General features: G+C 53.6%; 6 protein-coding genes across 6 annotated transcripts; 3 read left to right on the top strand and 3 right to left on the bottom strand.

Annotated features, from left to right (window-relative positions):
* Positions 1-507: 507 nt before the first annotated feature.
* On the top strand, positions 508-2,257 carry N7498_003975 (putative MFS transporter; the record flags this gene model as incomplete). The annotated part of the gene is made up of 6 exons (XM_058451037.1): positions 508-727; positions 780-941; positions 994-1,102; positions 1,152-1,189; positions 1,239-2,194; positions 2,246-2,257. 6 exons carry the CDS (start codon positions 508-510, stop codon positions 2,255-2,257), a joined length of 1,497 nt encoding a protein of 498 aa, XP_058310499.1.
* A 151-nt stretch (positions 2,258-2,408) lies between these two features.
* Positions 2,409-3,515, bottom strand: N7498_003974 (alkene reductase; the record flags this gene model as incomplete). Its single annotated transcript, XM_058451036.1, has 1 exon — positions 2,409-3,515. One exon carries the CDS (start codon positions 3,513-3,515, stop codon positions 2,409-2,411), a length of 1,107 nt encoding a protein of 368 aa, XP_058310498.1.
* Positions 3,516-4,026: 511 nt separating this feature from the next.
* N7498_003973 (uncharacterized protein) lies at positions 4,027-6,508 on the bottom strand (the record flags this gene model as incomplete). The annotated part of the gene is made up of 5 exons (XM_058451035.1): positions 4,027-4,251; positions 4,304-6,000; positions 6,061-6,344; positions 6,405-6,444; positions 6,499-6,508. 5 exons carry the CDS (start codon positions 6,506-6,508, stop codon positions 4,027-4,029), a joined length of 2,256 nt encoding a protein of 751 aa, XP_058310497.1.
* A 160-nt stretch (positions 6,509-6,668) lies between these two features.
* On the top strand, positions 6,669-7,680 carry N7498_003972 (uncharacterized protein; the record flags this gene model as incomplete). The annotated part of the gene is made up of 2 exons (XM_058451034.1): positions 6,669-7,145; positions 7,207-7,680. 2 exons carry the CDS (start codon positions 6,669-6,671, stop codon positions 7,678-7,680), a joined length of 951 nt encoding a protein of 316 aa, XP_058310496.1.
* Positions 7,681-8,286: 606 nt separating this feature from the next.
* Positions 8,287-10,740, top strand: N7498_003971 (uncharacterized protein; the record flags this gene model as incomplete). Its single annotated transcript, XM_058451033.1, has 6 exons — positions 8,287-8,390; positions 8,446-8,461; positions 8,518-8,620; positions 8,670-8,906; positions 8,964-10,056; positions 10,104-10,740. The coding sequence occupies 6 exons, from the start codon at positions 8,287-8,289 to the stop codon at positions 10,738-10,740; spliced, it is 2,190 nt and encodes a 729-aa protein (XP_058310495.1).
* A 778-nt stretch (positions 10,741-11,518) lies between these two features.
* On the bottom strand, positions 11,519-14,352 carry N7498_003970 (trehalose-6-phosphate synthase; the record flags this gene model as incomplete). The annotated part of the gene is made up of 3 exons (XM_058451032.1): positions 11,519-12,901; positions 12,956-14,276; positions 14,330-14,352. The coding sequence occupies 3 exons, from the start codon at positions 14,350-14,352 to the stop codon at positions 11,519-11,521; spliced, it is 2,727 nt and encodes a 908-aa protein (XP_058310494.1).
* Between the last annotated feature and the right edge of the window lie 149 nt (positions 14,353-14,501).

Genomic DNA, 14,501 nt, shown 5'->3' with positions numbered 1-14,501 from the left:
AGAAAGCCTATATGGTGCCTCTGTCATGACTGATGTGCGGGGTCTGCAGCTGCTATCTCTGTCGCTATCTGAACACCTTCCTGATCAGGTCTAACAGCTTAGCCGACGAGCCTGTCAGGATGTCCTGAAAACCTACCGTAGGGGTAGCTACGTTCTCTTTCGAGATGTTTGGACCTTCTTCTCCGGCGCGGAGACATAACCGCAGCCAACCATGCGCCGTCCTACCTGCCGCTCTGTCTGTGCACCGCTATCTACGGCGGAATAGGCCGCACCTCCGCACGCGATAACAGACACATCCGGGAACAAGCTTCTTGAAAAGGCATCGCGGCTCGTGTTATCAGTCGCGAGGGTTCAGTACCCGGCTGAGGAGGTGGAACAAGAGGCAACTGCAGCATGTATTTAAGAGGGGAATGGCCTATTGTGACTTCGCGGGGAGAACTGTGAAATTTGCGCCTGAAGAACCGACTAGATCGGTCATTTTAAGATCGAACGGATCAAAATTGAAGCATGGGACGTCCAGAAGACGAGCGCGGCCAGTCGGTCGATATCGATGTTAAGAATGGCCTGCCCGCAGGCAAGGCAGATGCAGCACTCGAGTTCCTGCGCGACGAAGATACGGCGGTCGCGACAGAAGTTAATGAAAAGGCTTTGGTGCGCAAGATTGACTGGATGATCATGCCGCTGATGTGGGCGGCGTACAATCTGCAATACCTAGACAAAGTGCTCAGTAGGTCGTGCGCGCTACTATCGTATAGAACCATTGCTGATGCTGCTTCAAGTCAACTATGCTTCCGTGATGGGCTTGCTCAGTGATACCAAAATGCAAACTAATCAGTTTTCTGATCTGACGCTGGCTTTCTACGTGACGTATCTCTTCTTTGAGCTGCCGACAGGCTATCTCATGCAACGCTTGCCCACAGCGAAGTATTTGGGATTCAACGGTAAATCGCGGTTGAGCCATCTGCAGGAAAGAATTGTACTAACACAGACTAGTCACCATATGGGGTCTCATGACAACTTTGAACTGCACGGCGAAGAACTTTGGTGGCTTGATGACTCTACGTGTCTTGTTGGGTTGCTTCGAAAGTGCAATTGCGCCGGCGTGAGTAGCATCTCTAGATCTATACCAGAAACCAGCTAACCAGCGCTAGACTTATCCTTATAACGTCAATGTGGTACAAGAAAAATGGTCCGTTAATCCAATTCACATCCTCCGACGCCTCCTAATTCCTCTATAGAACAACCAAAACGCATGGGCATTTGGTATCTCGGCACGGGCACCGCCTCGATAATGGGCGCCCTCGTCGCATACGGCCTCCTCTTTTACACCGACGACCAGTTCAAATCCTGGCAAATAATGTTCTTAATCTTCGGACTCGTGACTATCGTCGTGGGCACCTGCATCTTTGTCTTCCTTCCCGACAACCCCATGAGCTCGCGCCTAACACACGCCGAGAAAGTCCTAGCCATCGAGCGACTCCGCGAGAACCAAACCGGTATCGAGAATAAGCACTTCAAATGGCGGCAGGCCGTGGAAGTCTTCCGCGATCCGCAGACGTATCTCATCGCCGTGATCGTGACAGCGATGGACGTCCCCAACGCGGCGATCAGCAGCTTCACATCGCTGATTATCAAGAACATCGGGTTCACAACCAAGCAAACCGAGCTTCTGAATATTCCCAACGGCGCCATCTCAATTATCAGTATCCTAGTTTCAACGTACTGCGCCGGCCGCTATAATCAACGCTGTCTCTGCGTCGCCGCCTCGCTCGTCTGTGGCTTGCTGGGCGGCTGTCTACTCGCCTTTTCACCCCACGATATGAAAGGTGCCCAACTAGCGGGAAACTACCTGACACAAGTGACCGGCTCGGCACTCCCAATCATGTATTCGTTGGCCGGTGCCAATGTCGCGGGCCACACGAAAAAAGTCACTATGAACGCGATCCTGCTCATGTCTTTCTGCCTGGGCAATATCCTGGGTCCGCTTACGTTTCGTACAGAGGATCAACCCGATTACATTCCAGCCAAGATTGCAATTGTGGTGACGATTGCGGTGGCGATTGTCTTTGCGTTCTTACTTCGCTTTTACTATACCTGGGAGAATCGTCGGCGTGATAAGAATCATGAAGGCCAGGAACATCGCGAGAATTCAGAGTTCTTGGATATGACGGATCGGGAGAATCGCGAGTTTAGAGTGAGTGATGGTTCTATGTTGTGTTGGGTTTTGACGCTGACTTGCTTTTAGTATTCTTTGTAATTGGACGTGGGGAGTGGTAAGGACTTGTGAACTGTTCGTGACCGTCCACCACAGATTGTACATCTCATTTAAAGCAGTTTCTATAGAACTCTATATCAAAAACCATCTATATACACTCTAACCACGCAATGCAATCAAATCAAATCGACCACTAAGCCGCCGCCTGCGCAGTCTTAAACTCCGCACTGAACTCATAATCAACGTATCCCTTCGGGTCCTTGGGCAGATAGAAAGTATCTCTCTCATAAGGATGAAGCGGCAAGCCCTTCAGAACCCTAAACGGCAAATCCGGGTTCGAAATAAACGGCCGTCCGAACCCAATAATCGCGTCGTAATCCTTGTACTTGTTATCAACCGCGTCGCGCGCCGAATCGGGTTTGTAACCGCCCGCAATAATAACGGGGCTAGTCTTCCCATACGCCTCGAGGAAGAAATCCAATTGATCCGTCGCTTCGACGTCGGCGTTACCCGCAATCCGCGACTCGACGACGTGCACGTATGCAAGTTTGAACTCGGCCATTGCGCGCGCCAGGTAGCTGAACTGCGGAATTGGGTCGGCCATGCGCATTCCCTGGAAGGGGCTGAAGGGGCTGAAGCGGATACCCGTGCGGTCTGCGCCGACGGCGGAGACCACGGCGCGAGTTACTTCGACTGCGAAACGGGCGCGGTTCTCGACGCTGCCGCCCCAGCGATCCGTGCGGGTGTTCACGGTGTCCTGAGTGAACTGGTCAATGAGGTAGCCGTTGGCAGCGTGGATCTCGACGCCGTCGAAGCCTGCTGCGACGGCGTTGCGAGCGGCTTGGGCGTAGTCCTTGATCCAGTCTTGGATCTCGGATTCCGTGAGTGCATGTGGGACTGGAGCGTCGGGAGTGACAGGGTTCGGGCTGCTAGAGACGACGGGGAAGCCGCCTTCGGATTTGAGTTGGTCGGCGTTTGCGACGCGGCCTAGAGCCCATAGTTGGAGGTAGATGTAGGAGCCCTTGGCGTGCACGGCGGAAGTGACCTCCTTCCAGGCGGCGATCTGGGCGTCGTTCCAGATTCCTGGGATGTTTGGTGCACCACCCGCTTGGGGTGTGATGAAGGTGGCTTCGGTGATTAGGAGCGTTCCTGGTGTTGAGGCTCGCTGGGCGTAGTATTCGGCGACCATTGGTAGCGGGGTATGGTTGTCGTCGGCGCGGAAGCGAGTCATTGGGGCCATGACGATGCGGCTGGAAAGGTCCAGGCGACCGACGTGGATGGGGGTAAAGAGTTTCGTCATGGTTGTTTTGTGTGTTTTGAAGATTATATAGATCTAAGCGAGGGATGCAAGAGGATACAATGAGATACGAGAATGCAGACGCAAATGTAATTCAATTTATTGTATCCATGAGTAGGTACAGAATATGTGTCCTTTATGTTCGAATGGGAGACCCACCGAGTGATTTCCAAGCATGGAGCAAATCCCGTCGAACTGGTTAGACTCGTGGAGAAATCAGAACTTTAGAAGTCTCCGAGTCGGTCCAATTTCTGATTGCGGGACTGACAAATCAAAAGGAGACTACGTTCGGGATTCCGGCATCAATCTTCAGGTTCAGCTTCCGGGTGGATTCCATAATCGGGCCTCAACTAAATTCTGACTCGCTAATTGATTTCCATCAGAGAGTTTATGACGTATAGTACCCGGTTCCCTTGCCGCGCCTAATCCCGGGACCTGCCTCGGGATATCCTAAGGTATGCTCTCCCAACAAATTGGTATCACGAATGACAAACATGGCTCCAAATGACTCCCGTTACTTTCTTTCTAGGCGTTGCGCCGTACTTTCCAGCTGTGCATTGAAGGCGCGGATTCGATTCAACAGGCCTCCCTGTGCTCCAGGAGTCCGACTACTCACGTCGGCGACGGTGCGAAGCATAAACTCGACGTCGGCAGAAGAGGGCTCTGTAGAAGGACGATGCTGGCTGCGATCAAGCGCAAGCTCGAGGCTGTGGAGGGAATTGTTGATGGTGGCGCGTCCCTTGATATTGTTAGTTCAGTGAAACATTCATAAACCCCGAGGGCAATCTTACTGTCTTCTCATTCTCCTCTTCCATGTGCTTCGCGCGCACCGCATCCATATGCAGAGCTATACTCTCGCGTTCCCGCCGTACCTTGTATAGATGGCTTCGCAGATCCATCATCTCTCGCTTTGAGTTTTTGAGCTGCACGCCCAGCACAAAGTTGCTGTCGAGCATCTCGCTCAGGTCAAGAAGCCGGCCATCCAGTTCGGAGCCGAATGACTCGACGGCCTTTCGCTTGCGCGTCCATTCTGCACGCCGTGTGGGATTCGACTCGTTTGCGATGCCGTTTTTGAGCGTTGCGAGCGTCTTCTCCAGGGTCTCGCGACAAATCTGGCTCAGGACGTCGGCGGGGTTGACACCACCACGGCTGGGCAGCTTGGTCTTTTGACGAGACGAAAGCTCGTCCGCCGACTCCTCTTCTCGGCCGCCAGACTCATCTGCGTACATCGAGCCCAATGCAGAAGCATTGGTAAGACGATGAACTGTAACAGGAACGGTTTCTCCTCGAGGCTCTCGCTCTCTTGTTTTCCGGCGTGTCTCTTGCAGGGCCTCCTCTTCTGATTGCACTCCTTGCTCCTGCTCCTCCGCTTCTGTTGGACGTTTGGTTTTCTTCCCGGGTCGGCCACGACGAGGTTTGGATGGTGCAGGTTCCGCTTCCTGCACTTCAACTTCAACTTCTTCCCCCCCTGCCTCTGTCTCTGGCGCTGCAGTAGGCTTAGCTTTCTTTGCAGGTCGGCCACGGCGAGCCTTTGGCGACTCCTGTTCTTGTGCTTGAGGCTCTTCCACTTCCGCAGGAAGCGGTTCAGGTCGTGTCTTTGCCTTCTTATGGCCCCGATGCGTGGCTGTGCTTGAAGATTCACCCGTGGCCTGTATGGGCTCAATTGGACTACTTGGCTGATCTTCAACATCTGTTGTTTCGGCAGCTGTTTTTGCCACGGACGGTCTCCCACGAGGACGCTTGGGTTTCGACGGCGCTCCAGTCGTGGTCTTTGTAGCCTCATCTGGTGGTATATTTTCAGCTCCTGCGACCTCGACTGTCTTTTTGGCGAGCGAGGGCCTCCCTCTTGGACGCTTGGTGGGCTTCGTAGGCTCAGCTTGGTTCTGTGGGCGGTCTTCAACTTCTGTCGTCTTTCTGGTAAGGGATGGCCTCCCGCGCGGGCGCTTTGGTTTCGAAGAAGCCTCGGTTATCGTTTTTGCGATTTCTGTCTCCTCAAAAATTGGAGATGTAGACTTTCGCGTGGGTCGCTTCGCCTGCTCTTCTTGATTCACCTGCGCCGGATTGCTGGGTCGAGGGGATACACTCTTTCGCTGCCCCGTGCTCGATGGCCTAGGTTGATTTTGTTCGGCAACTGATTGGGTTTCACGTAGTTTGGACGACCGGGCGCGATCGGACGAAGCTCCTGGTCTGCGGGGTGGTTGCTCTTTAGATGTAGTAGAAGTCGTTATCTCTCCGCCAGTAGCTTCCGGGGGCTTGTCTGTCGGTCTTGGATCGGTGATAGTGGATTCTGGAAGGGGTAATGGTTGAGACTCAGGCGGGATATCAACGACCATCGGTTGAGGCGGGTCTGCGACAGGAGCTTCGGATGCGTGAGTTGATGGTACTTCTGTATGACCCGTCTCGCCATTTCCATTCAGCACGGAGTCGCCATTCTGAGGTTGTGGGGCATTTTGACGAGAAGGGGTGTCGAATGTGGTATTAGGAGGATCTTCGAGTGCATTAGTACGACAAGATCAGGTCAAAGGGTGTTGTATGGTCCGCCACGCACTGGGTTTTCTCCTTTTAATGCTTCGCGGCTGTGCAGGTACATCGTCCGAAGGTATGTCGTATGTCGAGGGACGCTGTGGGAGGGAATTACGTGCGCTTCCTGGGGTGCGCCCGTTCTTCTCTTCCCTTTGCGACTCGGATTGTTGTGAAACTTTCAGCGTCGGCGGTGTTGAGGTAGTCGGCGCAGCTGGTTCTGGCACAATGGACAGTGGCGCAGGCTCTGATGGGCCCAGCGCTGGTCCTCCGAATGAGAATCCGAAGTCAACTGCCTTAATTTCGCGCGTGCTATACCATCAATTAGCTCAAGATGTCCATGTTATGGTTTCGCGGGGTAGAGGCGCGTACCCAGCTCCGCGCTGTCGCATTTGTAGCCGCTCCTCTCGCGCTGTTAAATAGTTAGTTACCAAAGTCTATTTCCCAAACATCATTGAGCACATACAGGAAGTCATGGTGGAGGAACGGCGCCGAGAAAGACGCGTCGTGTTGATGTTAGAGGAGCAAAGACGACAACGGCGGTCGGGCGCAAGTCAATCGGGGCCGATCCATTTTTGTCCCGACTTCTCTGCAACGCTCTGAAATCAACGCCCTCACCTTCCTTTCGCATTCAAGATGGGTTGGTTTTGGGGTGACGACAAAAATGACCCGGTCAAGAAGCTTGAGCCGGGTCTTCGTGAATATCTTGAACAGGAGACACCCAATAAATACGTGCCGGCAAGCGATGCGAAGCAGCCAACATCTACACCCACGCAGGCACCCCAACCACAAGAGCAAGCCGATCCATCGAAGCCCGCGGTCCCATCTGCATCGCTGTACCAAGATGGCCGCTATGCAGACCTGTGGAAGACCTACAAGCCGCCAACCAATATCGATGGACAATCCGGAGCCCGCGGGGCGGAGCGAGTGATCGAGCATCACAAAGAGCGCGGCGACACGGTGCAGCGAGCGGCGATGGAAAACTGTGCGCTGGAGCACGAGGCCCTGACATTTTGCTTCCAAACAGGGAACTGGCGCAAGCAGATCGAGTCTCGATTGACCATGTGCTCGGCAGAGAATGCCACCTTCTCACGATGCTTTACAACCCAGAGCGTGAGTCTCCTACAATGTCTGCTATATGATTGAGCATGGGAATGTACTGATGCTCGAGAAGAAATTCCTCCAGGCCCTGGGCTACGCCTCGTCCTTCGACTATGATCGCACCAAGGAGGAGCGGATCCAGATGCACGCCGACAAGCTCTACCATCAGATGCTGGACTACGAGAAGCGAGTGGAGGAGGCCAAGGCTGCCGGCACGGAAGTTCCACCCGTTACATCCCTCTTCCAGCCCGAGAAGGGGCCACAGCCCCCGTCTCAAGGTCAAGGGCCCGAAGGCAGCAAGTCCAAGGTTGTGATCCCTGGGGACGAGCCCATCCCAGAAGGTTTCAAGCCGTCCAAGCCACTGTGGCAACTCACACCACACCAGAGGGAACTAGAGATTCGAGCTCACAATGCTCACTTGGACCAACAGAAGCTCTATTTCGAGGAGGCCAGTCCGTTCGTGAAGGCTCAGGAAGATACTCGGACGAAACGGCAGGAGAAGGCCGTGAGTTGGTTTGGCGAGACGATTGGCAAGTGGGTTTCGTAGGAAGACACTGTGTTCTAACATATTCCGTTCTTTGTGTATCATTAAGGATCAATGGGAAAAGGCAGGCGTTCTGGAATAGCCGACTATATATACTCCAAGTGTCTGAGGGATAGCTCTGACAAAAATAGAAATTACAAAGCAAAGAAGGTAGCCATAGAGAGAGAACACACGTAGTATTAGTTTCGAGTGCAAAACAAGCCAGTATTCGCATGTCCGCGGAGATCTTGAAGTGGGTAGAAATCGGGCGACGGTCAGTGGTCTCTCTAATCGGGTCTCCTCGTGTCTCGGTCGCGTTCCCGCGCAAACAACTCGAAGCATCATCACTGCACCTTAACCTTACCCTACCTCCCTTTTTGGCTATCCTCCTCTCCTCCGCCTCTTCTCATTGCTGCCTTTAAAGCCTTCTTTCTTTGTCCTCTCTCGTCGCTCTCGTCGCTCTCGTCGCTCTCGTTCCCCACTCAAGCTTCGCAGACTACCCCCATCAGCCCACCGAGACGGGAGGAACCTCGTTCAAACCTGCAAAGACTACGGCGGAATCCACCGAAGACCCATTTCTCCTGGTAAGGGTGGCCTTTGGGAACAGCTCACTGAGCTGCGGTGCTCACAATGAAGGCCTCGCCGCTGCTCATCTCATGGCATAACGACAATGCCCCCATATATTCTGTGCATTTCGACCCCAATGGCAAGGGTCGCCTAGCGACGGCTGGAAAGTGAGTGTACACACCTTCGCAACCATGGAATTCTCTACTAACATCTAATTACTAGTGATAACAACGTCCGAGTATGGCTCAGTTCCCGTTGTCCTACCCAAGAAACCCCGTCTGACACACCCTACAGCTATGGAGAGTCGAATCCACTGGCGAAGAACGCAAGGTCAACTACCTGAGTACACTGGTGAAGCATACACAGGCTGTCAATGTGGTCCGGTTCAGTCCAAAAGGTATGGCCTCCGTCCAAACGACCGCAGACAATGAGCTGACGTGGTGCAGGTGAGATGCTGGCATCTGCTGGAGATGACGGCAATGTCTTGCTTTGGGTGCCATCCGAGCTGCAAATACAACCCGGCCTGGGAGAGGACCGGTCGGACGATCAAGAGACCTGGCGCGTGAAGCACATGTGCCGCTCGTCCGGTGCGGAGATCTACGACTTGGCCTGGTCCCCCGATGGGGTCTTCATCATGACAGGGAGCATGGACAATATCGCACGGATCTACAATGCTCAAACCGGTTGGTTACTTCGCTGCTACCCGCTCACAATATAGTAGCTGACACTCGAGTCCGTAGGGCAAATGGTGCGACAGATCGCAGAGCACTCTCACTACGTCCAAGGCGTAGCGTGGGATCCGCTCAATGAGTTTGTCGCTACTCAGTCGTCCGATCGATCGGTTCACATTTATAGCTTGAAGACCAAGGATGGCCAGTTCACCTTGACGCCGCATGGCAAGGTCCTTAAGATGGATCTGCCAGCGAGACGTATAGCCTCCAGCAGTCCTGCTCCCCCAGAACCCATTAACAGACCGCAACACAGCGCAAGCAATTCAATGGCAATTGCCTCGCCTGCCCCTTCAACTCCGGGTACCCCAATGGCATCCAACCTGCCAATGGACCCTCCTCCAGTCTCTCACAGCCGACGCTCGTCGTTCGGCTCATCTCCATCTATTCGACGCTCTGCATCCCCCGCTCCATCATTGCCATTGCCCGCAGTGAAGCCCCTGGAAATTTCGTCGCCGAGCGTCCTTGGTGGACTGGGAGTGAAGAATGCCAGCATCTACGCTAACGAGACCTTCACGTCCTTCTTCCGACGACTGACGTTTGCACCTGATGGAAGCCTGTTGTTCACGCCCGCCGGTCAATTCAAGACCACCAACGTCTCTGCTACTGATCCTTTGAAGACCACAGACGAAATCATCAACACGGTCTACGTGTATACTCGGGCAGGCTTCAACAAACCACCAATCTCCCACCTTCCGGGCCATAAGAAACCATCGGTAGCTGTCAAGTGCTCTCCGGTCTTCTACACACTCAAGCAGGGTGACCAGCCTGCGAAGCACATAACTCTTGATACATCCTCTGCAGGGGAGATGTTCCCTCCTTTGCCGGACCCCGTGGTGTCAAATGCCTCATCTGCAAGCCAGCCACCTATGGTGCCGCCTTCTTCTACCCCAACAGGCGACTCTTCGAAGCCTCAGGCATCTCCGAAGACTGTTGATAATGCTAGCGATGCTCAGAGCTCAGCACCGCCTGTCTTCGCGCTTCCTTATCGAATTGTCTATGGTGTGGCCACGCAGGATGCCGTACTGGTCTATGACACACAGCAACAGACCCCTCTATGTGTCGTGAGCAACTTACATTTCGCTACATTCACCGACTTGTCTTGGTAAGGCCTCCTTCCAAATGAACTCAACTATTTCTAACCCCACGTAGGTCCAACGATGGCTTGACATTGGTCATGAGCTCCTCGGACGGATTCTGCTCTACGCTTTCCTTCGCTCCCGGCGAGCTGGGACAGCCCTACACAGGACCGACTGGACCTACCAGCATGGCTGGCTTGGCCAATTCGACAATCGCTACCCCTCTCCCGACACCGACACAAGTTCCTCCGTCCCCCGTTAAATCGACCCATGCTCCAACAAACAGCGGTGGCTCAGCACCTAGCTCATCCCAGGCGCCGCCGGCCAGCCCGGCACGCTCCAACTCCGCCTCCTCTGTCATGACCCAGTCGTCAAACCAACAAAGCGTTGTGAACAATCCAACGCCAACTCTCGGCTCTGTACCGCTGGTAACAGCAACACACTCCGCACAGCCCTCGGCACTCCCACTAACCACACCGCCGCAAACCCCATTGTCAACAGTCTCGCAGGGCGGTGCAGGCACAACCGCCAGCGTACTTGGCAAACGCGATGCGCGAACCACCAGCGAGTCCGAAAAGGAAGGAAGCAAGGGTCCGGAAACCACACCGACCCAGCAACCAAAGAAGCGTCGGATTGCGCCAACTCTTATCTCAGCCGGCACCGATTCGCCCTCCTCGCACCACCCTGGCAATGCAGGCGCTAGCTCATAAAGGAGTCCCTCATTTCCTCCCATATTCCCATTCACCTTCTCACGTCCACTATTCTCGGATTCTAGACAGGCCGCAAATAAACCGAAAGTCATTCGCAGCCATGGACTCCTCACGACTCATGTTTCTTCTTTATTCCCCCTTACAATTCCCACGACTCTGGAATGGAATTTTTACCTGTATTCTGAACTGTGTTTGCAATGCATCTTCCATGGGTTGTTTTCCTGAGATAAATGTCCGGGTAATTCAAATACCCTGGGTTGCCTTTTCTGATTGCTTTGAACGTGGTGCGTTTATTATTCCTAGTTTCTTTATTTGCTTGTCTTGTTGGAGTTATCTTTATGTATCTGTTCATTTCTATGCTCGAGCGGACGTACTCGGCATGGTTGGTCGATGATTCATGTACTTTCAGGGGTTCTTTTCTTTTTCATCCCAGGTGGTAGTTGCAGTGTGGGAGGTGATTGAGATTGAGATTGCAATGAAAATGAAAAACACTTGAAATGAATTCAATAATGACGATCCTAATGATGTAGATTGGAGGTAAGAGCACTTTGGAAAGATCACCATAGTGGATAGCTAAGCTAGGGGAATCTAAAAATATTCGCCTTGCACAAGTGTATATTGTGTTCAGGCCATACCTGACTTCGTGTCTGCGTGAGGTGCCTTCTTGGACAAGGATAGACAATACTGCCCGAGTCAACCAGACAATGATTAATGAAAAGGGTCAGTAAAGAATATAGAGAAATCCTCAAGACACCAGCGCCAACATTCTACTCAATCTCTACTCATCCGTCAACATCGAACTCTCACCCCGGGCAGCCTTGTCTGGCACAAGAAGTCCCAGCAAATCCAGCAAAGAAAGACCAGTCGGCAAACGAGCTCTTGCCTCAGTAGGATGCGTCCCAGCAGTAAGAGTAGTAACCGCAACAGCAAGCGAAAAACTTCCGCTCGGGCTCGGCAGATCCAACCGATTAGCCCAACGAAACAAAGCCTCATCGCTTCTCGCACCACCAGACACAAAAACAAAGTCCGGAGACTTCTCAGTCATACGATCCATGATCTTTAATGCAGCAGTGGCCTTGGAGACATGTATAGGCTCAACGCTGACTGCCGTAGCGTCGCGAACAACACGGATGGCCTCGCTACCGCGCGCACCGTTGATTTGATCAGCTAGCTCGGAAGCCTGGTGCGCGGCCGTGTCGGCGTCGAGGGCGGCATCGTAACGGAATGTTAGCGAGCAGCGGCGCTCTTCGATGACGCTGCCCTCTGTGCGTTCGTGGAAGTACTCGATTACCTTTCTGATGCCGGCCCGCCAGTCGCGGGTGCCGTCAACGTCGACGAGGGCTTCCCATTTGTCTGGGTCTGATTTTGTTCTTATGAAACAGCCGTTCTCGGCGATAAGGCCGATTTGTGCGGGAAGGGATTGTGAGAGGATATTGAGTTGGTCGGGGCTACGGTTGCTGGTTAGGTAGATTGTGTTTCTTGGGTCCCGGGCTAGGGCTTGGAGAGTGTCAGTTGCGGAGGGAGAGGGGAGGAATGGCGCTGGGCTGAAAGTTGCGCCGTCTTCAAGGAAGAAGAGGCGAGTTTTTGCAGCGCTATATGATTCCCGGAGGGCGTCGGTGTCTAGTGGGGAGATGGTGTGTGTGTCGTGGGACTTCTCCATGCTGTGAGCTTCCTTGAGGGCGGACTGCAGGGACGAGTACCAAGCCAGTGCGGTGTGTGGGGATTTGCGCTCCAGGAGGAATTCCCAGTTGCGCTTCTTCTGATCTGTGGGCATTTCTAGTGCGGTGTTGATTGCATCTGCGCATTGTTTATAGTCCCACGGGTTCACGAGGAGCGGATGGCCATGGAAGATGCGTGCACTGCCCGTGAACTCGCTCAAGATGAGGGACCCATACTGCTGGGTGGCGAGCTCGCCATCTTGACAATGGATGAAGTCGTGACTGGTCAGATTCATACCCTCACGGAGATTTGTGGCCATGAATACCTCAGCAACGCTCAGAAGGGCGAGAAATTGGGAATAGCTGATGTCCTGCTGCAGCAGGACCAGGGGTTGATGGGTTAGAGTCGAGTAAATAGAGTTGATCCTCATTGCGATCTTGGAGACTTGGGCTGCTAGTTCTGGGAGGTCCGACCCTGACGATGCCACTTGAATAAGGACGACCTATGATCCATTAGTGTTCGGTACTCCCAAGGCTCAAGCCATCTCTCAACGTACATTTTCTCGCCATTTGGGATAGCTCCCCAGGAAAAGCTCATATGCTAGGAGCTTCTGCTTTATACCGCCCGGTGCATCGAGTCGATCTCTAGCCACGACCAGGTGTTTACCCTGGTATCTCTCGGAAATATTGGAGATCCAATCCCTGACCTCGGCTGATTGACGTAACAGGTTGAGAGACTTGTAGTCGATACCCAGAGGGTGGTTCTTGACATGAACGAAGCGATCATCGACTTGAACACCATCGACTGAGACTTCGAGCCTTCGCAGCCGACTGCAAGAGTGGAGAAAATGGTGACAGTACTCTTCCGTCTGGAATTCGATCAAGTCTGCACCCAGAAGACCATCCAGCAAAGCTTCCCGAGGATTCAAGCAGCGAAAAATCTCAGACGAGGGAAATGCCGTGTGCAGGAAGAAGCCGATCTCCGCTTGGGGAAGCCTCTTTCTCAACAGAGCCGGTAAGGCAAGGAGATGATAGTCATGAACCCAGATACAGTCTCCGGGCTTCCAGTGACTAGCGATGGTGTCCGCGAAGGCCTTGTTCACCTTGAGATACTGCTTCCAGGAGTAATCATCATATTCAGTATGCCGGGGACTCTCCTGCATTTGATAATGCAGGGCAGGCCACAGTACCGAGCGGCAGAAGTGAGCATAATGGCCCTCAAATTCACTGTCCCCAACAAACACGGTCAGGGAATCGTAGTCGTCACGAAGAGTGTCATTGATGAGATCCCGGGTTCTCTCTGTTAGAGAATCGGTTGGCATGCCCAAAGTCCCTACCCACATCTTGTTCTGCAGAATTCCCGCATCCTCGGCAGCGTGAACGGCATTTTGAAGACCGCCATGACCCTGTTCAGCAGCTTTGACAACCCAGTCCACAGCCGAGAACAGTGTTCGAGGGCTTCCCTGCTGATCCGAGCCCAACCGGCTCGGTGCGCCATTCATAAAAGAGTCCTTGGACTCCCGTCGCGAGCCTGGGCGGCTAAGAATGGACGGCTCTGGGTGAGTCGTTGCCTTGGACCGGGGCTGATTGAACTTGCGACTCCGGCCCCAGGGCACAGCGCGAGGCTCACTGGGACCAGGCCCGTTGGGATCGTCGGCGCCAGGAATCTCGCCTGCAGATTGCGAGGCGTAGGCCTTGAAAATCTTTTCGTCTTCCGTCGTGGCACCGGGGGTCAGTTCAAGACTGGTGGATCTCAAACGAGGTAGACGCCCGACGATGGGACCTGAGCCGGATCCATCGACAGCATAGCTAGGTGATGATTTGCGGTGCCCATTCTTTTGGCCGGTGGTTTTAAAGTCGATGGTATAGGGGAGGAAGCTGGTCGTGGTCAGTCGGTTGTTGCTGGGTTTTGAGAGGTACTCGGTACTTACAGAGCAGCAAAAAAAACCGTCATCGCGGCAGACGAGTAGTCCTGGCGTGAAGGTTAGTGGCAGAGTTCATTCGTGATCGAGGCAGAGATCGGGGTTGGGAGTTGAAGCTTTTCGAAATGTCCAAGTCAGCTGAGAGGGGCTTAAGCTTGACCGAGGTCACAGTCTCAGCGTT

Source organism: Penicillium cinerascens (genome assembly GCF_028974065.1).
Source record: "Penicillium cinerascens strain IBT 15544 chromosome Unknown contig_24_segment0_segment0, whole genome shotgun sequence".
Classification (NCBI taxonomy): Eukaryota; Fungi; Ascomycota; class Eurotiomycetes; order Eurotiales; family Aspergillaceae; genus Penicillium; species Penicillium cinerascens.
Note: the sequence above shows the minus strand (reverse complement) of the source record. Positions and strands in the feature narration are given on the sequence as shown.